Source organism: Girardinichthys multiradiatus, chromosome 4 (genome assembly GCF_021462225.1).
Source record: "Girardinichthys multiradiatus isolate DD_20200921_A chromosome 4, DD_fGirMul_XY1, whole genome shotgun sequence".
In the NCBI taxonomy this organism is placed as follows: domain Eukaryota; kingdom Metazoa; phylum Chordata; class Actinopteri; order Cyprinodontiformes; family Goodeidae; genus Girardinichthys; species Girardinichthys multiradiatus.
In genome coordinates, this window is record NC_061797.1 from 34,662,769 (window position 1) to 34,688,151 (window position 25,383).

The 25,383-nt window shown below is 40.3% G+C and overlaps 1 protein-coding gene across 1 annotated transcript; it reads left to right on the top strand.

The window, feature by feature from the left end:
• slc7a9 (solute carrier family 7 member 9) lies at nucleotides 1-18,345 on the top strand. Its single transcript, XM_047364108.1, has 13 exons — nucleotides 1-157; nucleotides 1,962-2,068; nucleotides 3,669-3,816; nucleotides 8,539-8,781; nucleotides 8,982-9,107; nucleotides 9,229-9,328; nucleotides 14,176-14,220; nucleotides 14,453-14,576; nucleotides 14,786-14,889; nucleotides 15,068-15,164; nucleotides 15,380-15,529; nucleotides 17,006-17,180; nucleotides 17,375-18,345. The coding sequence occupies exons 2-13, from the start codon at nucleotides 1,964-1,966 to the stop codon at nucleotides 17,434-17,436; spliced, it is 1,479 nt and encodes a 492-aa protein (XP_047220064.1). The 5' UTR covers nucleotides 1-157; nucleotides 1,962-1,963; the 3' UTR covers nucleotides 17,437-18,345.
• The last annotated feature ends 7,038 nt before the right edge of the window (nucleotides 18,346-25,383 follow it).

A 25,383-nucleotide genomic window follows, 5' to 3' on the forward strand; every position in this document is an offset into this window, starting at 1 on the left:
CATGGATCTTCAGGTTTTCTCTCAGGTCGGACTTGCCTGCTGTCCTTCACCTAACTTGGCTAAGCATCATTTATTTGCTCACATCATTGGCTGCAGGTTTTTGAAGAAGCTGCTGTGGACATTTATGGACTTTCACTAAAGGGGTTTCAAACAATAAGTAAGTTAAACAGTTAAATAATTTTCAGGCAGCACATTAAACACATAATTCTTGATGTTCTTTACTTCTTTACCAGTCAATCACTTGTTTGATTATACATTAACACACTGTGAAGTTACATATTATCTCGATAGATGAGAAAAGTCAACATTTTTTCTCTAATGTCTCTCCCAAGGTTTGCATGACACTCAATTTAGTTTTGTTGTTTTTAGAACTTACAGAATGTAATATCACAGTTTTAAAGTGGCAAAATTAAGATGAGAAAATATATTTGACATTTTAATTCCAAACTGAAGTCATTTTTAGTGCTGAAAGAGCAATGTGGGTGAAATATTACTTTACAGCTAGAGTTATTTTTTCTTTAATTCTAAAAAAAGGACAACTTATTTGAATCTGATTTTTACTTGTTGCATACATTAGTACATCAAAGCACACACTAGGCTTAGGGTGAGTTTTGGAAATAAGGTTTACAAATAAGGCTAATTTTTGAGGTTAAACACTGATGTTGTACAAGAAGGCCTGGCTCAAAGTTTCCATTCTAAAGTGCAACATGTACCATTGCCTACAAAAATGCTCCTTATTTGCGCGCTTAACCCCTTTCATCACCAGCGCCGTGCCCAAATGTATAAAGTTTTTAACAAACTTGCTGCAAAAAGCTTGCTGTGCACACCTTTACAGCCAGGAACAAAAATTAAATTGCTGGGAAGAACAAAATTAAAGCAACACAGCCAGTTGCACTGTAGCAGCTTGAGCAGAGGGCAGCACATCTTCCATCCTTACGTTTTAAGAAGTACCGATAAAATTAAAAAGGTTACTTTTGGAGTTGATTGGTGCTCCAATGTTGTTTATTGTATATATTTATTTATCTGTGTTAGTTTTGCACATTTATTTGCTGATATATCTCAATTTTACCAACTGATCTAACAATACTGGATGTTATTTGTCTGTTTGTATGTTGCTGTATTTTGAACACTCCTTATAAAAGAGTTTTAAACATGTTTCTTGGGGTGAGCCTTTCACACATCCATCCTTTGTTAAACAAGTTTATATATATAGACTTTAATTCTGTTTGAACTGATGTGTGAATAAACTAAACCAAGGCAAAAAAATCTTTACTTGTGACTGTTATTATAAAGTTTGAGCTTTAAATCAGAGGAAAAGATTGTTCCAGGCTTGCTGAAGACTGATTCTCTTGACAAAGCTAAACGTTCCCCCCTCCTTTGAGCTGATCCACAACAACCAGCCTGAAGCTCAGATTCCCACCTCTTAGAGGTTCTATAGATACAGTGTTTCAGCTAAATACCTTGTAATAAAATCGACATTTATTGAGAACTAACAATGCAAATAATTTTTCTTTTTTGTGGACTTTTCATTATTGTTTCCTTGTTTTCTGCATGTGACTGTGGGGTCATGCTCTAGCTAGTTGAAAGATTTTACTGCAGGTTGTAGGAAACATTATTACCTGCAAACCTAATTTGGCCTTGTGACTTAAGTGACAAACATGTATAACAGTTGAGTGTCTGTTAACATAACTGATGTTGCAGTTGAAACCAGATATTTACACATGCTTTAAAAAAGACAGAAAACCAATGCTTCAGCACTTGAGTTCAGTAAGACCACAGGTCATGTCTCCAAAAAACTGGAAAAAAATCTTTAAAATTAGCTACAAAATGTCACCTGCTCATTGTTCTGACATTTACTCTAGCACATTCAAATAAATTGAAAGATTGAGGAAAAATAGATAAGTGTCTTATACAGTCTATGTTAATATCTGATTTCAGTTGATTGTTTGTTTTTTACACAGAAATGGAAGCAGGCAGCATCAATAAAGCCTCACCAAATGGCTCCGCTGACAAGACTGGCCACTCAGAGGAAGAGCCACCTGAGAAGGCAACAGTGCTTCAAAAAGATGTGAGTGTTGTTGTACTCTGAGAAAGGGGCGCAGTAGATGTTCTCACCATAGAATCCCATCATTTGTACCTTTTTGCAGTAAGGGGGGACCAAGAGCTGTGTACCAGGCAGTGCTACAACAAGTGTCTCTGCAAATTAACTCAGCAGTCATTGGCTCAGTGTGGTTGTCCAGCCGCTCCAAGCTCCCACCGTTCTGAGATACATTTTGTGGACATTAGTGTTTGAGTGTGGTGTTTATTGTTGCAAAAGAAGAAATGCAGAAAAGTTGTTGTTTCAGATGTAATTGAAGTTAAACTCAGAAAAATGTTCTACAAACACAACTGATGGTGTGCTGCAAACCTAACAACAGTCTTCAACAGAAGTGCCAACACTGGACTCTAGAGCAGTGGAGATGTGTTCTCTGAAGTGACAAACCATGCCTATCTGTCTGACAACATAAATATGAGTCGGAGTTTGGCAGTTGACAAGAGAAGGGCACTTGTCTGACGGCATTGTGTCAACTTTGGTGCAGAGTTAATTATGGTGTGGAGCTGTTTTTCATGAGTAAGGCTAAGTCCCTTAATTGTAGGGAAAGGAACTTTGAATGGTTCAGCATTGTGTGGAAGAACTTGTCTGGCCTGCAGAGTCCTGACCTCAGCCCGATAGATAAATTAGAGCTTAGACTGTGAGCAAGGCCTTCTTGATCAACATCAGTGTCTGACCTCATAAGTGTGTGTTTTATCTATCTATCTATCTATCTATCTATCTATCTATCTATCTATCTATCTATCTATCTATCTATCTATCTATCTATCTATCTATCTATCTATCTATCTATCTATCTATCTATCTATCTATCTATCTATCTATCTATCTATCTATCTATCTATCTATCTATCTATCTATCTATCTATCTATCTATCTATCTATCTATCTATCTATCTATCTATCTATCTATCTATCTATCTATCTATCTATCTATCTATCTATCTATCTATCTATCTATCTATCTATCTATCATCTATCTATCTATCTATCTATCTATCTATCTATCTATCTATCTATCTATCTATCTATCTATCTATCTATCTATCTATCTATCTATCTATCTATCTATCTATCTATCTATCTATCTATCTATCTATCTATCTATCTATCTATCTATCTATCTATCTATCTATCTATCTATCTATCTATCTATCTATCTATCTATCTATCTATCTATCTATCTATCTATCTATCTATCTATCTATCTATCTATCTATCTATCTATCTATCTATCTATCTATCTATCTATCTATCTATCTATCTATCTATCTATCTATCTATCTATCTACATATATAGCAGGGTTTCTTTATCTCTGATGAGCTATTCAGACAATGCAATGCAGCTCTGCTGAAAACAAACTAGAGCTGGAATGTGGTAAATCATTAGTGTTAATCAATCAGTAGACATTTCTTCATTTTTTATTTTTCATGTGCTGAGATACATTGAATATTCAACCTAAATTATGTAATGGAACATGCAAACATTACAATTTCCCATGAATCAACTGGTGTATTGATAAATTTTGCTGCTGAAAAAGTCACAGATTTTTTTTTTTACTCTGTTTTTGCTCAGATTGGTCTGCTGAGTGGCATTTCCCTGATCGTGGGGACAATGATTGGCTCAGGGATCTTTATTTCTCCTAAATCAGTATTGCTGTACTCTGGAGCCGTGGGTCCCTGCCTCCTCATCTGGACAGCCTGTGGAGTGTTGTCCACGCTGGGTGAGAACAGCGTTCAGAAAGATGCATCAGTTTACCATTAGTCTTGTGTAGTTGTAAACAATCCCATTATTAAGAGCAGTTTTCACTGTGTTTTGGGCTTGATTAAATCCAGGGGTTTCTATTGAAGCATTGGAAATGCTACATTACACTGAGTGGGACAGTGTTGTAGGCTGGCCAAAGAAGTCTATTTTCACATCAAGACAAGATTGTGTATTATAGTCTTCTGCGAATAATTTTCTTTTTTTTATTTACATGTTGTCTTTTAGTGTTTTACATACAGTAAGATCAGACCTGTGTTTTCTAAATTTAATGCAAAGTTCAGAACCTTTAATGGGCGATGCTTCAGGTCTGAAAAAAATGCCCACGTTTTTAGTGTGTTTAGCTCGAAATAATGACCCATTCAGTTTGTAAACGAGGTAACAACATTAGCTCTCAAAGTCTACACACCCCTGCAAAAACCCATGTTTTCTAAGACTTTGAAAACTGACACCATCATGAATCATTTCCAAACCTTTTTCAGTCTTAATGTCATTTGAATCTTGCAAAATCCAAATGAAAAACAAATACATCTGTAATGGAGGAATATGTAAAATTATAACAAAGGCTGCAATAATCTGGTTGCTTAAGTGAGCAAAGCCTTAAACTAATACTTTGCTAAAGCTCATCTTAATGTGAATTTCAGCAACAGTCTAGTAGCCCACTCTACCTTGTGAAAGTTCTCCAAATCTTTCATATTGCGAGAAAACACCCCCATCAGGTGACTGAGATTTCCTGTCAGGCTTAGTTCTGGAGTCTGTGATGGAAATCCTTGCAGTAAGCATTCCACAGTGTATGACCTTTTTTATCTTACTCCTCAGAACATCTGTGTAAGAGGAAGAAGCTGTAAAAGCCATTATCAGAAGTTTAATGGTTAAGGCCCATCTTTTAGGACGATGTCAGGAAGGGCAGTTAGGTCTGTTCCTAGATAACCTTGTCACCTTTGAACTCAAGAAAGGTTGGGGTCACAAAACACAGACTCTTTGAAGTTGAGATAACACTGTCATGTTTGGTATAAATACTGTGTGTAAATGTTGATCGGGGCTCTGCTCAACTGACTTGCTCGGTGACAGAGTCATTCAAACGCTGAATGCCTTTGAATAAAACTTATAAAGGCAAAGTCCGGATTTTCTCTTGTTATGAGTCAACTTCTACCCACTTTGACCACTTTGATAAGAAAATTCCACAAGTCCTTGACCATTAAAAATTTTTAATCCTTTTCTGGTGAAATATTTAAGCTGTTGATTTTGATGTGTGCTTGGACACAGTGGTATGGTGAAAAATGAAACCCTTCTTCACTGTCATCTTTCATACACACCTGAAGGTATTAGGTCAAAACAGACTGGCATTTGGAACAGCTTAAAATTTGAGTTTTACAAATTGTCCAGCTCCATCTGATAAATAATTAACTTTAGGTCACAATGGTGCTACTATAATGTTTCACTGTGTGTGTTTTTTGGTGACGCAGTGTTGTTTGTGCCAGATACACTACTCACAAAAGGTAAGGCATTTTTGGCTTTCAGGTAAAATTTATGGAAAACTTAAAATGTTCACACTACAGTGATATTATAAGATGAAAATAGGGCACTTAGTTAAAAGCATGCAATGTTGATTTCCTTATCTCAAACAATTTATTGAAACAAAAGCCAACAACAGTGGTGGGTATACTACATCAAAAAAAGTCAATGTCGCAACAACGTGTCATGTGTCCTTAAGCATCAGATATCTCATATTGTTCACAAGTCGACTTATTGTCCACTGAGTCATGGAATCCCTCTCTCAGGTCATTGAGGTTCTGGATTACAGAGTTACGAGCCTCTAGATGCCGACTAAGATGATCCCATAGTGTTTCTATGAGATTTAGGTCTGGAGAAATTGCAGGCCACTCAATTCGATGAGCTGGAGCAATGTCGTCCATGAAGATGAAATTAGACCTGTGTTGTTCATGCAGGGGCACAACGACTGAATTGGTGTTGTTATTCAGGTATGGGCTTGCCACTGTACCCTTCACAAAGAGTTGGGCAGTTCTGCATTGCCTTGGCATACCTACCCACACTGTAACACCACCACTACAAAAGGCTCGTCTGGTGACAACAGTTGCTGATGCATAGCCCCCACCCCACATCTCTAACATCATTTTTGCTCGATGTGAATCCACTTTCATCAGAGAACAGCACTGAGGCCTACTGGTCCCTTGTCCAGCCTAAATTCTCCCTGGAAAATGCAAGACTATCGTGATGATGCCTGTTCATGTTGGTGTGGTCAGGTCCCCTTAAAGGTCATCTTGCATACAGGCCAGGCTGATGTAAACGGTTTTCAAATGGTCTGATGTGACACTTGGGTGCCTCTCATCTCCCTTAAATGTACCTGGAGTTGAGAGGCATTCATCAACCAGTTCAGCATGGCACTGTTCTCCATAAAGTGGTCATCAGTGTGGGTTGTGACCGAAGGACGTCTACTTCTATGCCTTTCTGACTATTCCTGTTTCTCTGTATCTCTGTTGCAACCTGCTGATGACACTCTGTGAAACTCTAAGCTCAGGGACTACTTCTGTCTAAGAACAGCCTGTTTGAAGCCTTGCAATGGAAAGGTGCTGATGATCAATTGTTAGGTCATCTAACCTCACCCTACTCCTTAGTCCAAACACATATGGAAAACAGGAGATGGTTAGAACACAAGAACTTGCTGGAAATTCCTGCAGCTCATTCAATTTGATTGGGAGCCTCTTGATAGCAATAGTAGCCACCTTCTGTTTGTGCTTTCACCAAAACATCTAGTTTTCTGACTTTATTCCCATATTTTCTCCAATTGTTATTATGAGATAATTTTTAGCCTTTGTAACCCCTCTGCAAACTATGGCTTCAGCTAAACAATGAGCAATAATGAGTACTGGGAGAAATAAAATATACAGACCCAATCAATAAATTACCACATTATTTAAAAGTTTGGGAATACGTACACACAGATTTATGTTTTCAAGGCTTTATTCCTGTTAGTTATGAAGATTTTCTGCTTACAAATAATGAAAACACAAGACGTAAGATTACAATATTACGTCAGACCACTGAAAAAGCATTTTTATTTCAGAAATGTTGGCTTAATGACAATTATGTTTAATACCTGCTTAAAAGGTGCTATTTTTAAAAGGTTTATTGAATATGAATTTTGGGTTAATCAGATTTGTTATTTATTAACCCCAGGAGTACACTCAAGAAGAGTGACTGGGTGAAACTGAATAAAAAAGCCGCTTCAACAAAGTAGAAGTTTGAGGGTGTGCATACAAATGCAACCCGGTTATTGCCTCTTTTTAATTTTTTTTATTTTTCCGCACTGACAGTTTCTCAGTTAACCTGTACAGGACATATGTCATAATAAAGACTGAAAAGCTTGGGAAATTATTTATCAGACTCTCAAAAACTTGACAGTTTAGGGGGTTGTATATGCTTTGTAGAGTCACTGCATATAAAATGTCTGAATCTACAGTACAGAGACACAAATGGACACAGATACTCAGAGCATGAAAGGATTTAGCAGAAAAGTGTGTTTCAGAAAGAGACACATGGTTCTACAATCACCGTGTGACTCACCAAAAATTTGAAAACAACTGATAAAAACTTTATTACTTTGTGGCAGTGTTATGGAACCAGAAATAAATGAGTCAAGACCATAGTCCCAGGCACTGACCTTGACCAAGCCTGTCAAAACCAGAGGCTTAGTGGACTGTTCTTTACTCCTTGTCACCTCATATAGAAGCTAAAGAGTCTTTGCTAATATTATGGAATGAAATGAGGTGTATCCTAAGACTTTTAAAGCTTTAGCCCTTGCCTTTAGCATTTCCTCAACCCCCTACTCATTTTCACTAACTCTTAAAAAAGTCTTCATTTTTATAGTTGCTTTAATAGTAAATATAGTTTGTTTTGGGTCAATGTTGTCAAAAAGATAACTTCTGATTGTAGATTAAGGTGTCTCCAAAGAAGCTGATCATTTTTCTGTTTCCATTTAACATCTTTTGACCATAGATGAAGACATTTAGAATGCAGTTTTTTTCTTAATAGTTATTTGGGTCATTTAAACTCCACCATTTTCACATGCAAATAACCATATGATGTCTTCTTGCTAAGAATTAGTTTGATTCTTCAAATATTTTGTTTTTAAAACCCAACTATCTTACTTTATCTTTTTGATACTTTCATTTAGAGGAAGTTTAGTAAAATATTAAATAAAGTCCCTCCCAAAGTGTGCAGAACCAAATGTTGATCCTCCCAAAGCATGCAGAAACCTTAACAAAATCAATGTATTTATGAAGATGAATTATGCAACAGTTTCACAACACTATTTTTACTTGTGATGGTTTTATGATGATTATAAAATTTAATCGTTTCTGGATAATGGCAGGTTCTTGAGTATAAACTTCCTGAATAACGAAAAGGACTTTGTCCTTGAACAGGGTGGGAAATGTTAATGTGTATATAGGCATAAAAAATGGTAAAGCAGCTGGATAATCATCACAAACAGCAGTTTGGCTTCTTTGCAACTGAATACTATATGAGACTGATGTTATTGATACACTTTAACTTTAAGGATGATTGCTCTAAACAAATACAAAAACAAAGTCCTTTTCAAGTAAAGTTTTTATTACTGTGTTTTACAAGTTATGTTTTCTGTCTTTCTGTGTTGGCTACTCAGGAGCCCTTTGCTATGCTGAACTTGGGACCATGATCACCAAATCAGGGGCAGAGTACTCCTACTTAATTGAGGCTTTTGGCTCCCTTGTAGGCTACCTGTACTCTTGGACCACTGTTATGGTGCTAAAACCCTCTTCATTTGCTATCATCACTCTTAGCTTTGCAGAATATGCCTCAGCTCCTTTTTACCCTGACTGCACCCCTCCTCTCGTGGTTATCAAGTGCCTGTCAGCAGCTGCTATAGGTACGCACACAAACAAAAACACTGAACTATACATTTGGTTTTTATTGACATTGCTGAAAATTTGATCCATATTTATTTAATCTGTTCAGTTGTTCGTGTGAAACTTCACAAATAGATAAAATAGCACCTTCTAATGAAGCTGCTCATGAAGATAATTGCCACTTGTGTTATTGGATTTTTTTTGGTTTGTCACTTCACAGTCCTCATCACTGGTGTCAACTGTTTGAGCGTCAAACTAGCAAGATATGTGCAGAACTTTTTCACGGCTGCCAAACTCATTATCATTGCTGTCATTGTGGTGGCTGGGATTGTTCTGATGGCTCAAGGTGGGCCCCTTTATTCCTGTCATTCTGATCATCTTGGTTTTTAACTTAAGTACATCTCGTTTGACTATCTAACTATGAATGCTCAATTATTTGTGTTTTTTTTTATTTATTTTGAATGCAGGAAATACAGAGAACTTGTCAAATGCCTTTGAAGGTTCAACCACGTCTTTTGGAGCCATTGGACTTGCTTTCTATAATGGGCTTTGGGCTTATGATGGATGGTAATACTTAATTTTTTTTTCCATTTTGTAATGGTTTTGATTGCAACATTAATTTATATTATTATAGACATATAATCAGTGTCATCCATTCTCATTGTTTATCACATAACTGATCAGAAATTAGCAGGCAATAATGAATCCATTAAAAGGAAACAACTGTATTGGACATTTAAATAAGACAGGATATTCTGGATATGTCTCAGAATTAAGATTTATCAATCAAAACAATTAAATATAATCACACTATTTATTAGTAATCCAGCTCTATTTCCCAATGACTGAAATGGGTACAAAAGAGCACAAAAACAAGAAGAAGACAAAAACACAATTTATTTAATAATTATATATTTCTGCAGAGGGAAAACACATTTCTTTATAAAGAAGTAAAATTTTCTTACATTATTTATGGTTGATTAAAGTTAAACTTTTATCAAAGATTTTCTTTGAACTTTAAAGCACTTCATGTTATTTTGAAAAATAGATACAAAAATGATCAGTTAATGAGCTCTTACGGAAAGTTAGAGTTGTCACGCCAGCCAGTCAGATAATATCACAACAGAAAGACAAAATAAACATTTGTGCTGAATAAGAGGTTTTCTGGGTAACAGTAAAACAGCCAAGGGACTTTTGAGGTACTTGGATTGAATAATGAAACTAAAACCTTTAATAATTATATTGTTAACATTATTGACCTATTCCTTCTGTAGACGAGTCACTCTTATATCTGAACTACATGCAAATAATTCACAAGAGGCAATAATATGAAAAGTTAACAAGTTAAATGACATCATGTGGCCACTTTATGGTGTTGATGAATACAAGGATGATAAGGATTTGTTACACCAGTGACATTTTCTATTGGCCTGTAGGATACAGCTCAACCAGGTCTTGGGTCTGAGGATGTTAAAGGGATAGTTTAGACAAGCAAAGACAGCCAGTAGAGTAAAAGAGATCACACATTTCTGTGTAAACAAAAGCAATACCAAAAAATTATGAAAGTGTAAATAATTTATCAAGACTTAGACATAAACAACTGAGGTTGCTCAGAGACCCATTTGCTATATTTCAGGTACTGATAGCTCTTCTCCACAGAGCCCCGCTTTGTCATATGTTGAGGTTTTTGTTGTGGACCAAAGTGCAGATGCAGGCGAGGTGTCGGCATGGCGAGGCAGAACAATGATTTATTTAAATCAAAACAAAGGCTAAACTCACAGGTAGGCAGGCAGGATGAAAACAGAGAGTTTAGGAGTCCAGGTCTAACAGAGGACATGAACCAAACTAACTAATATACAGAATGGAACAAAGGCGGGTAATCAAGAAACAGGGAACAGGTGTGGCAAGGAGGCAGAAGGGACAGGTGGAAACAATAAAGAGAAACATAGACCTAAGCAGAACAATCCACTAAGATAAAATAACCAAAACATAAGAAATCTAGAATAACCAAGAGGTAAAGGAAACAGAGGAACTGGAAGGAACAGAAGAACAACAAGAAACTAAGGCCTAAGCAAAAGGAGACCATAAAGAAACCCTGACTACAAAAGAAAACACTGATAGAACAAACTGAGAATGAAGCAGAGGAAATGAGGACTAGAATAAAAGTAAACAGTAACTAAAACTAACCTATAAAAGGAGGGACTGGAGAATAAAGATAAATTAGAGGAAACAGAGCTAAGAGGGACAATGAATGTAAAGGGGACAAAAACTGAGTAATTAACAACTAAAAGAGGAAAACTAATGACGAGAGGAGAACACACTGGGAGGCAAAAGGAAACCAGAACTGTCAGAACACAGAAAGCAATAAACATGAATACAATCCCTCAAACAAGAAACATCTAGCATCTAGGGTTTGCTTGTTGCCCCCCAGCTCAGCCGTCTCGTGTTGGGGTTTACCCCAGTGGATGAGAGGGTCGTATCCCTGCGCCTTCGGGTTGAGGAGAGGTCTCTGACTATCATTTCAGCCTACGGGCCGAGTGGTAGTGCAGAGTACCCGGCCTTCTTGGCGTCCCTGTCGGGGGTGCTGGATAGTGCCCCTCCCGGGGACTCCATTATTCTGCTGGGGGACTTCAACGCCCACGTGGGGAACGACAGTGACACCTGGAGAGGCGTGATTGGGAGGAATGGCCTCCCCGATCTGAATCCGAGTGGTGTTTTGTTATTGGACTTCTGTGCTAGTCACGGATTCTCCATAACGAACACCATGTTCAAACATAAGGGTGTCCATCAGTGCACTTGGCACCAGGACACCCTAGGCAGGAGGTCGATGATCGACTTTGTTGTCGTATCATCAGACCTTCGGCCGCATGTTTTGGACACTCGGGTGAAGAGAGGGGCTGAGCTGTCCACTGATCATCACCTGGTGGTGAGTTGGATCCGCTGGAGGAGGAGAAAGCCAGACAGACTTGGCAGGCCCAAGCGCATAGTGAGGGTCTGCTGGGAACGCCTGGCGGAGCCCTCGGCCAGGGATGTATTCAACTCCCACCTCCGGGAGAGCTTCGACCAGATCCCGGGGGATGTTGGAGACATAGAGTCCGAGTGGACCATGTTCTCCGCATCTATTGTCGATGCTGCTGCCCATAGCTGCGGCCATAAGGTCTGCGGTGCCTGTCGTGGCGGCAATCCCAGAACCCGGTGGTGGACACCGGCAGTAAGGGATGCTGTTAAGCTGAAGAAGGAGTCCTATCGGCTGTGGTTGGCTTGTGGGACTCCTGAGGCGGCTGACGGGTACCGTGAGGCCAAGCGTGCTGCGGCCCGGGCTGTGGCAGAGGCAAAAACTCGGGCCTGGGAAGAGTTTGGTGAGGCCATGGAGAAGGACTACCGGTTGGCCTCGAAGCGATTCTGGCAAACCGTCCGGCGCCTCAGGAGGGGGAAGCAGTGCTTTGCCAACACTGTTTATAGTGGGGGCGGGAGACTGCTGACCTCGACTGAGGACATTATCGGGTGGTGGAAGGAGTACTTCGAGGATCTCCTCAATCCTGCCATCACGCATTCCGTGGTGGAAACAGAGGCTGGGGACTCGGGGTTGGACTCTTTCATCACCCAGGCTGAAGTCACCGAGGTGGTTAAAAAGCTCTGCGGTGGCAAGGCTTCGGGGGTGGATGAGATCCGCCCTGAGTACCTCAAGTCTCTGGATGTTGTAGGGCTGTCATGGTTGACAAGCCTCTTCAACATTGCGTGGCGGTCGGGGACAGTGCCTCTGGACTGGCAGACTGGGGTGGTGGTCCCCCTTTATAAGAAGGGGGACCGGAGGGTGTGTTCCAACTACAGGGGGATCACACTCCTCAGCCTCCCTGGTAAGGCCTACGCCAGGGTATTGGAGAGGAGAGTCCGACCGATAGTCGAACCTCGGCTTCAGGAGGAGCAGTGTGGTTTTCGTCCCAGCCGTGGAACACTGGACCAGCTCTATACCCTCTACAGGGTGCTCGAGGGTTCGTGGGAGTTTGCCCAACCGGTTCACATGTGTTTTGTGGACCTGGAGAAGGCATTCGACTGTGTCCCTCGTGATGCCCTGTGGGGGGTGCTCCAGGAGTATGGAATCGGGGGCCCTTTATTAGGGGCCATCCGGTCCCTGTACGAGCGGAGCAGGAGTTTGGTCCGCAATGCCGGCACTAAGTCGGACCTGTTCCCAGTGCATGTTGGACTCCGGCAGGGCTGCCCTTTGTCACCGGTCCTGTTCATAACTTTTATGGACAGGATTTCTAGACGCAGCCAAGGGCCGGAGGGGGTCTGGTTTGGGGACCAGTGGATTTGGTCTGTTCTTTTTGCAGATGACGTGGTCCTGCTGGCCCCCTCTAGCCAAGACCTACAGCATGCGCTGTGGCGGTTCGTAGCCGAGTGTGAAGCGGCTGGGATGAGGATCAGCTCCTCCAAGTCCGAGGCCATGGTACTCGACCGGAAAAGGGTGGCTTGTCCTCTTCAGGTTGGAGGGGAGTTCCTGCCTCAAGTGGAGGAGTTTAAGTATCTCGGGGTCTTGTTCACGAGTGAGGGAAGAATGGAGCGGGAGATCGACAGACGGATCGATGCGGCTGCCACAGTAATGGGGGTGCTGTGCCGGTCCGTTGTGGTGAAGAGAGAGCTGAGCTGAAAAGCAAAGCTCTCAATTTACTGGTCGGTCTACGTTCCTACCCTCACCTATGGCCTTGAACTTTGGGTCATGACCGAAAGAACGAGATCACGGATACAAGTGGCTGAAATGAGCTTCCTCCGTAGGGTGGCCGGGCACTCCCTTAGAGATAGGGTGAGGAGCTCGGCCATCCGGGAGGGGCTCGGAGTAGAGCCGCTGCTCCTCCACATTGAGAGGAGCCAGTTGAGGTGGCTCGGGCATCTATACCGGATGCCTCCTGGACGCCTTCCTCGGGAGGTGTTCCAGGCACGTCCCACCGGGAGGAGGCCCAGGGGACGGCCCAGGACACGCTGGAGGGACTATGTCTCTCGGCTGGCCTGGGAACGCCTTGGGCTCCCCCTGGAGGAACTGGAGGAGGTGTCTGGAGAGAGGGACGTCTGGGCGTCTCTGCTGAGTCTGCTGCTCCCGCGACCCGGTCCTGGATAAGCGGAAGACGACGAACGAACGAACAAACCCTCAAACAAGAAACATCTAGCAAAACAAAATACAAAACCACAAACAAAGTCCAAAATGTCACATCCTGACATGCTTAAAAAGAAGAGACTATTTGAGACTATTTTTTTTAAAATATGTCTATTGATCCGGATTTAATCTAACAGCATATAGATACCATTTTATTTGCTAATAAATTCACATTGTCACTTAAACTGAGTTTTTATTTATCCTAGAGCAAACATCGAAATTTCATTAAGTCGTAAAAAACCTATTTTTCCCACTATTTTCTCAGGAATCAACTGAATTTCATTACTGAGGAGCTGAAAAACCCATACAGGTAAAACATTCACCTTTAAAAGTTTTTAAGAAATAGTTTGCAAAATGCTTGTACAGTATTTATTTCTGAAATTGGATAAGCCTAAAAGAACACGCATAGGCTTCACACAATGTTATTGTGCTTTTGATTTCGAGACAATGGACAACATATTGTACATATCAAAATCTTTTAACAGTTGAATACTAAGCAGTGTAATATCTCTTCTAATATTATTTTCCTCACTTTGCTACAGAAATTTGCCGTTGGCCATTATTATTGGAATCCCTTTGGTTACTGTATGCTACGTGTTGGTCAACATTGCGTACTTTACTGTTATGACCCCCTCTGAACTGCTGTCGTCTCCAGCTGTTGCTGTGGTAAGGACAATTCTCAGCAAAGCAAAGAGCAACATGACAGTATGATATAAATATTAAAAGGCTTTAATGAGAACTTTCTAAAAAGAGCTAATCATCATTTCAACCACAGGATTTTGGATTTTGTTCCCCCCCTTTTTAGATCATTAGATTAAATGTCAGTAATTCTCCATTTGTTCAACACCTGAGAAATTTATGTTGTGTATCCATAGACTTTTGGGGACAGAGTCCTTTACCCTGTGGCTTGGTTAGTTCCTCTGTTTGTTGCCTTCTCAACATTTGGTTCTGCCAATGGAAGCTGCTTCACTGCTGGCAGGTAAAACAGACACATTAGTTTCAAGTTATGTCTGCCTGCACATGTAAAGCTGTATACTGTCAAAATCAGTGCCTCATGTTTAATAAAGTTATGTTTTTATGTGGTGTAAAAAGTTTAACAACATTAAGTGTATAATCTATAGAACATCAGTTCACATTTGACTTTTTCTCCACCCCAGACTGTCCTATGTAGCTGGCAGAGAGGGTCACATGGTGAAGATCTTGTCCTATATTAGTTTGAAACGCTACACTCCTATGCCTGCTCTCTTATTCAATGTAAGTCTAGTTATGTGTTGTTTTGAGTTCCCTTATATGACTATATATGGTCCACAGGATCACTTTACCTTGCTTTTTAATGTTTTAATATCAGAATGTTACGTTGTCACTCACTATTTATATGAATTAGCACAGCATCCTTTGTGTAAAGGCTCATAAGTACTTGTTGTTCAAGTAAACACAATATTTAACTGTTTGCTTGCTTTATATTGCAGGGTATTTTGGCAATATTCTACATTATGCCTTCGGACATCAACACCCTCATAAACTACTTCAGTTTTGCTCAGTGGGCCTTCTATGGTCTGACAGCTCTGTCTCTTATCGTCATGCGTTTCACTCGGAAAGAGTTCGACAGGCCTGTAAAGGTAAAGCTTACTGGAGGCTTTTGAATAGATTTAAGTTGCTGTGTTTTAAACACCACAGGCAAGTGTGTTTAATGATGAACAGTACCATGCATTAGTGTCGATATCGTGAACCTTTTCACAGTTTGTCACAAAACCCCTGCAAATTTCATTGTATTTAATACAATTGTATGTGACAAAGCAACAGAAAGAGCAGATAATAATATATGCCTTTCAATGTTTTTCTCGTGTAGCATGTATAAGTGTTCAGCCCCACATCTTTCACTGCTACAGCTGCAGGTTTTTTATGGCATGCCCGAACCAGCTTTGCACATCCAGAGACAATAATTTTTCTTCTTTAAAAATGCTTTGAAACCAAGTTCCAGAGTGTTATGTTTTGCAAATGTCTTGGTCCCACAGACAGGAAAACGAAATCTTCCTGTATGGGGAAACCTTGGCACATGCACATAATGACTGCAGTGAGTAGAAAATGTTTTGCACCTGCACAGCCTAACGGATGCCGACCATTTTCTTTTTGTATTATTTAGATTTTTTTTTTATGTTAACAACATAAAGCACAGTACAATATAAACAATATACATGAAACACTACAATACAAATTCTCATGAAGAATGTCATAACTGCAAAATACAAACTAGGAGGCATGAAATAATGATAAAAAGAAATATATAAAATAAATACAGAACAGAGGAGCTAAGCCATACAATGAGAAACTTAAAACAAAAGGTTTGTAGAGATCTGTTGTGAGATGATTCTTTCAGTTTCCCATATTTTTTATTTACTTAAATGCCCGCCAGTTTCAAACCCAAAGAAGAAGAAGATATCAACAATAACGATGGCGAATTGCAGAGGACTAGTGTTGTATGCACGGAGATTGCAATTAAAAGGTTGTTGTGTAGATTAGTTACGAGAAACGGAAAAATAAATCTGGTTTATAATGGATCGTTGTCCTGTGCACATGGTCTAAGAGTTGTCCTGTGGAACATGTTCTCCCACCTGACCTGTTTGGTTTGTTCCTTGATCTTCATGATGCTGTGTGTTCACAAATGTTTTCTGACAAACATCTGAAGCCTCTACGCAACAACCATATGATACAATTAAATTACACACAGTTTGACTAATTACTAATTAGGTGTTTTCTGAAGGTAGTTGGTTGCAGCATATTTTATTTAGGGGTACAAGAGTAAAGAGGGCTCTGTAAATTGTATGCCACATTAACCAGTTTTTATTTCTAAAACCTTTGAAAATGCTTCTTCTTTTCCTTCAGCTTCACAATTGTTTTATATTTTAGATTGGTCAACCCCTAAAAAATCCCAATAACATTTCTTGAAGGTTATGGTTGTAATGTGACAATGTGAAAAAGTTCAAGGGGACAAAGTCTTGCAAGATACTGCATTTGTGGGGCTTTTTAGATTTCAGTAATAACAAATTTCTGTGAAAAATATTAAAGAACGTATGAATATGTTCAACCTACTTAAGGTGCCAGTCTTCATAGCTGGCATCGTAGCCCTGGTGTCCATCTACCTCGTTTTGGCTCCCATCATTGACAAGCCTGAGTGGGAGTACCTTTATTGTACCATCTTCATCTTCGGTGGACTCATCCTTTACTTCCCGTTGGTCTACTGGAAAGCAAAGTGGACACGCAAAATCATGAGTATGGCCCCTCTTTTAACTAATAGAATGTTTAAAATTTGTCAACAGATTCTGTTTATCTGTAAATAAAGATAAATTGCAGACACCGCATTGTCAAAAGGCAGATACTAGTCAGATGAAAGTACTCTGTTCTGAAGAAGTAAGTCCATGTCTGTGCAAATTCTGATTTTATACTTGATCTTCTTTACTCCACAGGGCCAATCACTATGCATCTCCAACTGCTAATGGAGGTAGTTCCACCGGAGAAAACCAAATAAGAAGGGACAACTGCTTCAGCTGAGTCGCTGAGATCTCCTGCTACTTTTTGGACGTGGCCGAGAGACGATCTGGTGCTCATAAATGATCAGTGTCAAAAACCAGAACATACTCCTTTTAAAAAGCGAACCCTATGTTAGGGAGAATTAGTTAGGATTGTTTTAAAAATCTTGATCATGACTTCAAATAATATATGATGTTATCTTTACATGTCATACAATAGATGGTAATAGATGGTAAGACAGAAAAAAAGCTTTGTACTCATGGGTCACAGTTGCTATCATGTCAAGTGCATGTTTTGCTACATGGAACAGTGCAGGAGCCTGCTGCCACTTTAGTTTCTCACCACAGACTGGGATCCTGCAACATTGCACCGATGTAGATAGACATACTTATTACCAGTTTTCTAATGAAAATTGGGTGCATGGTTGTTCATGAATCTGTGCACCAGGATAGCATAAACATATCTGACATAGTTCAGAAATGGTCTTTATTAATTCTTCCTACAGCCATATTTCTCTGATTGATAAATGTTAGCGTTAAATGTTGATTCATTTTTTCTGCATATGTGGAAGTAAACACTGCTTGCATTTAACACTTTAACATTTGCTACCTAAATTTGATATCAGAATGAAAAACAGCTGCTAAACTCCTGCCTATGAATGGATCCGCACTTCAGTAAAGAGACACAATGAAATTGTACTAAAATGCATTAAGGGATGAGGCACATGAGGGCTTAGCCACCAGTGCTGCACGATGTGTTTATTCTCTTACTGATGTGAATAGGATCATCGGATTCTATCATTACAAGTGCATTTTGTAAAACTTTCTCTCCTATTAAGTTATACTGTCAGAGTACTGTGTTGTGATGCTTGCTGTTTATTAAAGGTTTCAATCTTTTCATACTCAAATATGCCATGATATTCCTGCTTCAGCTGCATATCTTTTGTGAAACTTCACAAATACTTTTTTACTCAATCAAAATAAATTTATTTATGGCCAGTTTAGCTCATACGTTGTGAGAATACAATATAGTTTAAATAAACTAGGATGTTTTTTTGTTGTTGTCCTAGTACTTAATGAATTGCTTTTGAAGATGCGGAAAACATGAATAATGAATCATAAGTTATTTTAAGTTTAGTCAAGTGGAGGTCCATTTACCATCATGCATACAACAACATATATAGTTAAAGGCTCCAGTAAGATCTGCCAAAAGCAGAATACCAATAGGAGAAGCTGATATGACACACAGTAATTACCCTTGAGATTTTTAATAATGAAAACTTTGAGGTTTGTTAAAATACAAATAAATGTTTCATACAAACGGCTAACTAAAGACAATTATTAATATTTAATTCTGTGCATGAAATATAAAAACCATTGTACCACTGCATGTTGAAGAATGGGATGGGTCAATGACATTGCTTAAGCATAAAATTGTTGGTGTTTTTTTGTTGGGTGAAGGGCAGAACTTTAGAACATCACGTGTGTCCACTTCAATTGTATGGATTGCTAAATGCTTTTGAGAAATGTGCAAAAATTGTAGGACAATTTAACAACAAACTAGTAATCTTGTGGGCCAGTAAATGATGCTCTTCGTAGGTGAAAATCTCATTCTTGTTCACCTAACCTAATTGAAAAGTTTCTTATAAAGATCATTATTGTAAGCAGTTATTTATTCAAAAATCATTAGAGTTATCTTTTTCCAGTCTTTGTGTCTCTTCTAGGATATATTTTATGACTAATAATTGAAAGAGAAAACATTGCCTTGCAACAGTATTCATTCCTCTTGAGCTTAAAGGTTCATGTTTACAGGCACACCATCTTCAACCTTACTGAACTTGAGGTATTTTCCAAGGAAGTTAGAAAGTTTTAGTCTCTAGATATGTAAAGCTGGTAGACACATAACCCCTAAGACTGTAAGCTGCATCCACAAAGTATTGACTCAGGGAGGCTGAATGAATATGCACATCACATTTTGCAGATTTGATTTGAGAAATACTTTTTGAAAACCATTCACCATTTTTCTTCCACCCCACAAATATATGCTCCTTTGTGTTGGTCTGTCACTATATGAAATGTTTAAGGGGTATGAATACTTTTATGGGGTCCTGTAAGGCTGGAAAGCTGTTTTTCTCTTAACAAAATACAATTAAAATGATAGTGTGTCATAGTGGTATGGAAGTTTTGTAGGACAAATGTGCGAACAGGAGCGCAGGAGCCAGAAGGTGAGTTGAATCTTTAATAATAATAAGTGATCTTACAACAAGGAACAGAGGCAGGTAGACAGATGTGGAAAAGGGAAATCAATTGAGACAGGGAACCAACAGTACGAACCCATGATGTAAACAGAAAACCAGGGAGTCTAAATAATGAGGAAGGGAGGAGAAGGGACCAATGAACTGGAGGGGGTAATCAGGAAGAGAATCAGGAGCAGCTGGTGGAGAACATAACTGAGGTAACAGAAACATCTAAGTGAACAAACAATGAGACTAACTAAACATAAACTGGGAGGAACCTGATCTAAAAGGGAATATAAAAACAACACAGGAATCCAGGGAAGTACCAAAAACAGAATGAATCCAATAAACCTGAATGAACTGAAAAAAAGCAAGTAAAGAACATGACAGTGGAAAGAAGGTGAACAGAACACAGGCAGATTATGTCATAGTGACAAATTTAGCTAAACATCACTATGGATTGTCATGCAATATTTGTCAATATTTTCTCAGCTATGAGCATTTCATAAAGATGTCCACCAGATGTCAGTGTACACTACAGGTCCAAAGGTTTGGATACACTTTCTCACTTAATGGGTCTCTTTATTTTCATGACTATTTAAATTGTAGATTCTCACCAAAGGCAACAAAACTGTGAATGAACACACATGGAATTATATAGTAAACAAAAACTGTGAAATAGCTCTAAAAATTTTTATATTTTAGATTCTTCAAAATAGACACCCTTTGCTCTGATTACTGCTTTGCACCCTTAGCGTTCTCTCCATGAGCTTCCTGGTCCAAGTTTTGGTGTGGACCAAAGTGCAGACAAGGGCTTGGATGCAGCATCTTAAATAAATGCTCAACTTTATTTGAAGAGCCAGAACGTAACAAATCACTGCAGGTACATTACAGAGGAATCCTAAACAACTTATTGACACTGCAGGAACAAGGCAAGGACGAGGGTAGCGAGCGTGAATGAGGAACCAACAAAGCACAATGGAACAAAAACAACTAAAATGCAGAGGGAGAGAGACAAAGGCAGGTAATCAAGGGAACTAAGAACAGGTGTGACAAGGAGGCAGGGAGGCAGGTGAAACAAATACAATGACAGAGCATAGGCAAAGTAACTAATAAACAGAAACACAGACCTAAGCCAAACTATAGACCAAGATGAAATAATCAAAGAAGCATAAGAAATCTATAATAACCAAGAACTAAAAGGTAACAGAGAAACTGGAGGAAACCCAGATACAAAGTAAACAAACATAAACCAACCCTAAAGGAACAAACTGAGAATGGAGCAGAGGGAATGAGGACTGGAATAAAAGTAAACAATAATTAAGGCTAACCTATAAAAGTAGGGACTAGAAAAGAAAGATAAACAAAGCTAAGAGGGACAAAGAATGTAAAAGGAATTAATGTCGAGTAAGAAATAACTAGAAGAGGAAAACTGATGACGAAGAGTAACAGGACGGAAACTAATACAATAAGAGTGCAAAGGAACCAATACCAAAACATGACTATAAGACAAGAGCAAAGCTAAGGAACCAGAGAACTATAATAATAATAATAATAATAAAGAAACCATTCTAAGTAAATAGGGAAGCAACACTAAGGGAACAAGGGCGAGAAGAGAACACTCTGGGAGGGAAAAGGAAACCAGAACAGTCAGCAAAACAGAAACAATAACCAAACATGAAGACAAACCAAAAATGAGAAACCTCTAGCTAAAGTAAACAATCCCAAAAACCCAAAACAAAGTCCAAAATGTCACATCCTGACAGTGGTCACCTGAAATGGTTTTCCAAAGAGTCTTGAAAGAACTTCCCAGAGGTGCAATGAGAGTCAGCCAGTGTTTAATATTTCAGTCATCGCAGCAAAGGGTGTCTACTTTAAGGAATATAAAATATAGAGCATATTTGAAGTTGTTTTGCAATTCTATGTTTGCTACATAATTTCATATGTGTTCATTCAGTTCTGAGGCCTTCAGTGAGAATCTACGTACAATGTAAATAGTCAGAAACATAAAGAAAATCATTAAATGAGAAAGGGGTTCTAAAACTTGTGACTGGTAGTGTTTCTTTCATATCTATATAAAAAAGTTAAAACTAGATAAAGTCTGTTGTTTTAATTTATTTTCTATAGTTATTTTTAATAATTACAACATGTGGCATTATTAGCTCACAATAACATGTCTTTGTAGATATCAATTTGTTGGTCCTTTATTGCCCTCTTGTGGCATTCAGACACAATCTGACATGTGGGATTATTGGATGTACACTGGAAGGTTTTTCAAAATCAGTTCCAGAAAATGTGTGGTGTAGAAAATCACATATAAGGTTGTAGTTGTCCAGCAGGAGCAACCTGCTGTTGATGTTGCCTGTTATTTTTAAATTATGTGTTGATTTGATGTGGAAGGTGGAATCAATTTAAGCTTTCACAGTTCAGAGAAGAGCTGTTTAATTATTGCTTGTTATTCAGGTTGCATGCCTGGACAGTAACATAATATTGTATATTATCGTTTTTTAAGTTTGAGGTTGCGTTTGAAAAGTTTGCATCGTGTAAAGTTGATGAGTTACATTCTGTTTCATCACTCTTTTATGGATTTCTGTTAAACAAAGGCCGTTAGAAACAACAATTTTCATTTTAGTTACAAGTTTAAAAAAAGGGGGGGGTTGCAGAATTTATAATGAGTCAACTCTTTAAGTGCTGTTGATGCTTTTGATATGATCTAGACCTTCTCTCGCCTGTTTTTAGTGTCATCGTTGTTTATTGGTTTCATTACGTTACACTTGTAGTCAAGAACCTTATTTGTTGTTGTAAAACAGAAACATTCACTATCAGAAATCCACACTGGAGGGGAAGATTTAAATTGTGGTTCTGTTTGGTATGGGAGCAATATCTTCTCAAATTGCAAAGTGCACTTGACAAAATGAGGCATCATTTATGGTGCTGTTGCTGCTGCTGGTGTTGGGTGCTGATGAAGTAGTTTACTTCTCAGTTCACAGTCATAAATTAATGCCTACTAAAGATGAGCAGCAAATGAATTGGGATTTATAGCTTTGACATTGTTAGATACTTTATGCAACAGAATAAGCAAGCAAATCTTATTTGACATGTTATAACTTCATATCAGCAGAAATCTGCTGTGGTTATATTATCAAAGAAATCTGCAGCTCAAGTAAAATCTCAGTTTTAATGATTTTGACTTTCATGAGTATAAAAAGTTCTGGTCCAGCAGTAAGATGCTTTCTTTAACAGACGAACTTACAAGATTTTATAATGTCAAGGCTCAACAGCCTTGAAAACTTTGTATTAACTATCACTCTGTCATATATCAGTGGCGACAAAGCAAATTTGCATGCCATTTCATCCCCTATTGTCCATCTCCACAGTTTTCTTCTCAGCAATGTCCCCTTCCATGTGCATTCCTTGACTTTGGCTTTGTTTCTTCTTTTCTCTTACTTTGATCTTCTTTTTCCCCTGTCCTATCCTGGTCTGTTAAGGCTCTTTTCTCACTTTAAAAGTGCAACTCAGGTATAAAAGGATGATACCAACAACGATGGTCAGTCAAGAGAATGCATTTACAGATGCATCTCAATAAAATGGAATCTTTCAGGAGTTTAATTCTATTAATTTTGGTGATTATGGCTTGACCCCTCCTTGGACCGCCACTTTAACGTGACGGAGGGCTTTGAGTTCTCAAATGATCCTAGAGGCTATGTTGTCTGGGGCTTAAATGCACCTGGTAGGGGTCTCCCATGGCAAACAGGCTCTGGGTGACGGGTCAGGCAAAGAGCGGGTCAAGACACCTTCATGAGGACCACACAATCAAGGCATGTGATGTCGTCAGGTACAGCAGAGCCAGGGTCCCACCCTGGAGCCAGGCCTGGGGTCGGGACTCGTTGGAGAGCACCTGGTGGCCGTGTTGCTCCTCGCGGGACCCGGCTGGGCCAAGCCCGAACAAGAGACATGAGACCATCCCCCAGAGGGCCCACCGCCTGCTGGGGGAATCCATGAGGGACCAGTGCAAAGAGAATCGGGCAGCGGAAGAAGGTGGAGACCTCAATGTCCTGATCTCCGGATGCTTAAGCGGGCTCTAGAGACGTGGAATGTCACCTCGCTGCGGGGGAAGGAGCCTGAGCTTGTGCGGGAGGTCTAGAGATATCGACTAGGAATAGTCAGGCTCACCTCCACACACAGCATGGGCTCTGGAAGAGAGGCTGGACTTTCTTCTACTCTGGAGCTGGGGTGGGTGTGCTTGTTGCCCCCCAGCTCAGCCGTCTCGTGTTGGGGTTTACCCCAGTGGATGAGAGGGTCACTGCTCCTTCGGGTCGGGGACAGGTCTCTGAATGTTGTTTTGGCCTACGGGCCGAGCGGTAGTGCGGAGTACCCGGCCTTCTTGGCCTTCCACTCCTTCCACTAACCCATAGAGGGAGTGGAAGGAGTATTTTGAGGATATACTCAATCCTGCCGTCACGCATTCCCTGGTGGAAGCAGAGGCTGGGGACTTGGGGTTGGACTCTTTCATCACCCAGACTGAAGTCACTGAGGTGGTTAAAAAGCTCCACGGTGGCAGGGCTTCGGGGGTGGATGAGGTCCGCTCTGAGTACCTCAAGTCTCTAGATGTTGTGGGGTTGTCATGGTTGACACGCCTCTTCAACATTGCGTGGCGGTTGGGGACAGTGCCTCTGGACTGGCAGACTGGGGTGGTGGTCCCCCTTCATAAGAAGGGTGACCAGAGAGTGTGTTCCAACTACAGGGGGATCACACTCTTCAGCCTCCCTGGTAAAGCCTATGCCAGGGTATTGGAGAGGAGAGTCCGGCCGATAGTCGAACCTCGGCTTCAGGAGGAGCAGTGTGGTGTTCATCCCAGCCGTGGAACACTGGACCAGCTCTATACCCTCTACAGGGTACTCGAGGGTTCATGGGAGTTTGCCCAACCGGTCCACATGTGTTTTGTGGACCTGGAGAAAGCCTTCGACTGTGTCCTCTCGTGATGCCCTGTGGGGGGTGCTCCAGGAATATGGAACCGGGGCCCTTTATTAGGGGCCATCCGGTCTCTGTACAAGCGGAGCGGGAGTTTGGTTCGCATTGCTGGCACCAGAGGATTTCGTCTGTTCTTTTTGCAGATGACGTGGTCCTGCTGGCTCCATCTAGCCAAGACCTACAGCATGCACTGGGGCGGTTCACAGCCGAGTGTGAAGCGGCTGGGATGAAGATCAGCTCCTCCAAGTCTGAGGCCATGGTTCTCGACCGGAAAAGGGTGGCTTGTCCTCTTCAGGTTGGAAGGGAGTTCCTGCCTCAAGTGGAGGAGTTTAAGTATCTCAGGGTCTTGTTCACGAGTGAGGGAAGAATGGAGCGGATTGGTGCGGCAGCCACAGTAATGGGGGCCCTGTGCCGGTCCGTTGTGGTGAAGAGAGAGCTGAGCCGAAAAGCAAAGCTCTCGATTTACCGGTCGGTCTACGCTCCTACCCTCACCTATGGCCATGAACTTTGGGTCATGACCGAAAGAACGAGATCCCAGATACAAGCGGCTGAAATGAGCTTCCTCCGTAGGGTGGCCGGGCACTCCCTTAGAGATAGGGTGAGGAGCTCGGCCATCCGGGAGGGGCTCGGAGTAGATCCGCTGCTCCTCCACATTGAGAGGAGCCAGTTGAGGTGGCTCGGGCATCTATACCGGATGCCTCCTGGACGCCTTCCTCGGGAGGTGTTCCAGGCACTTCC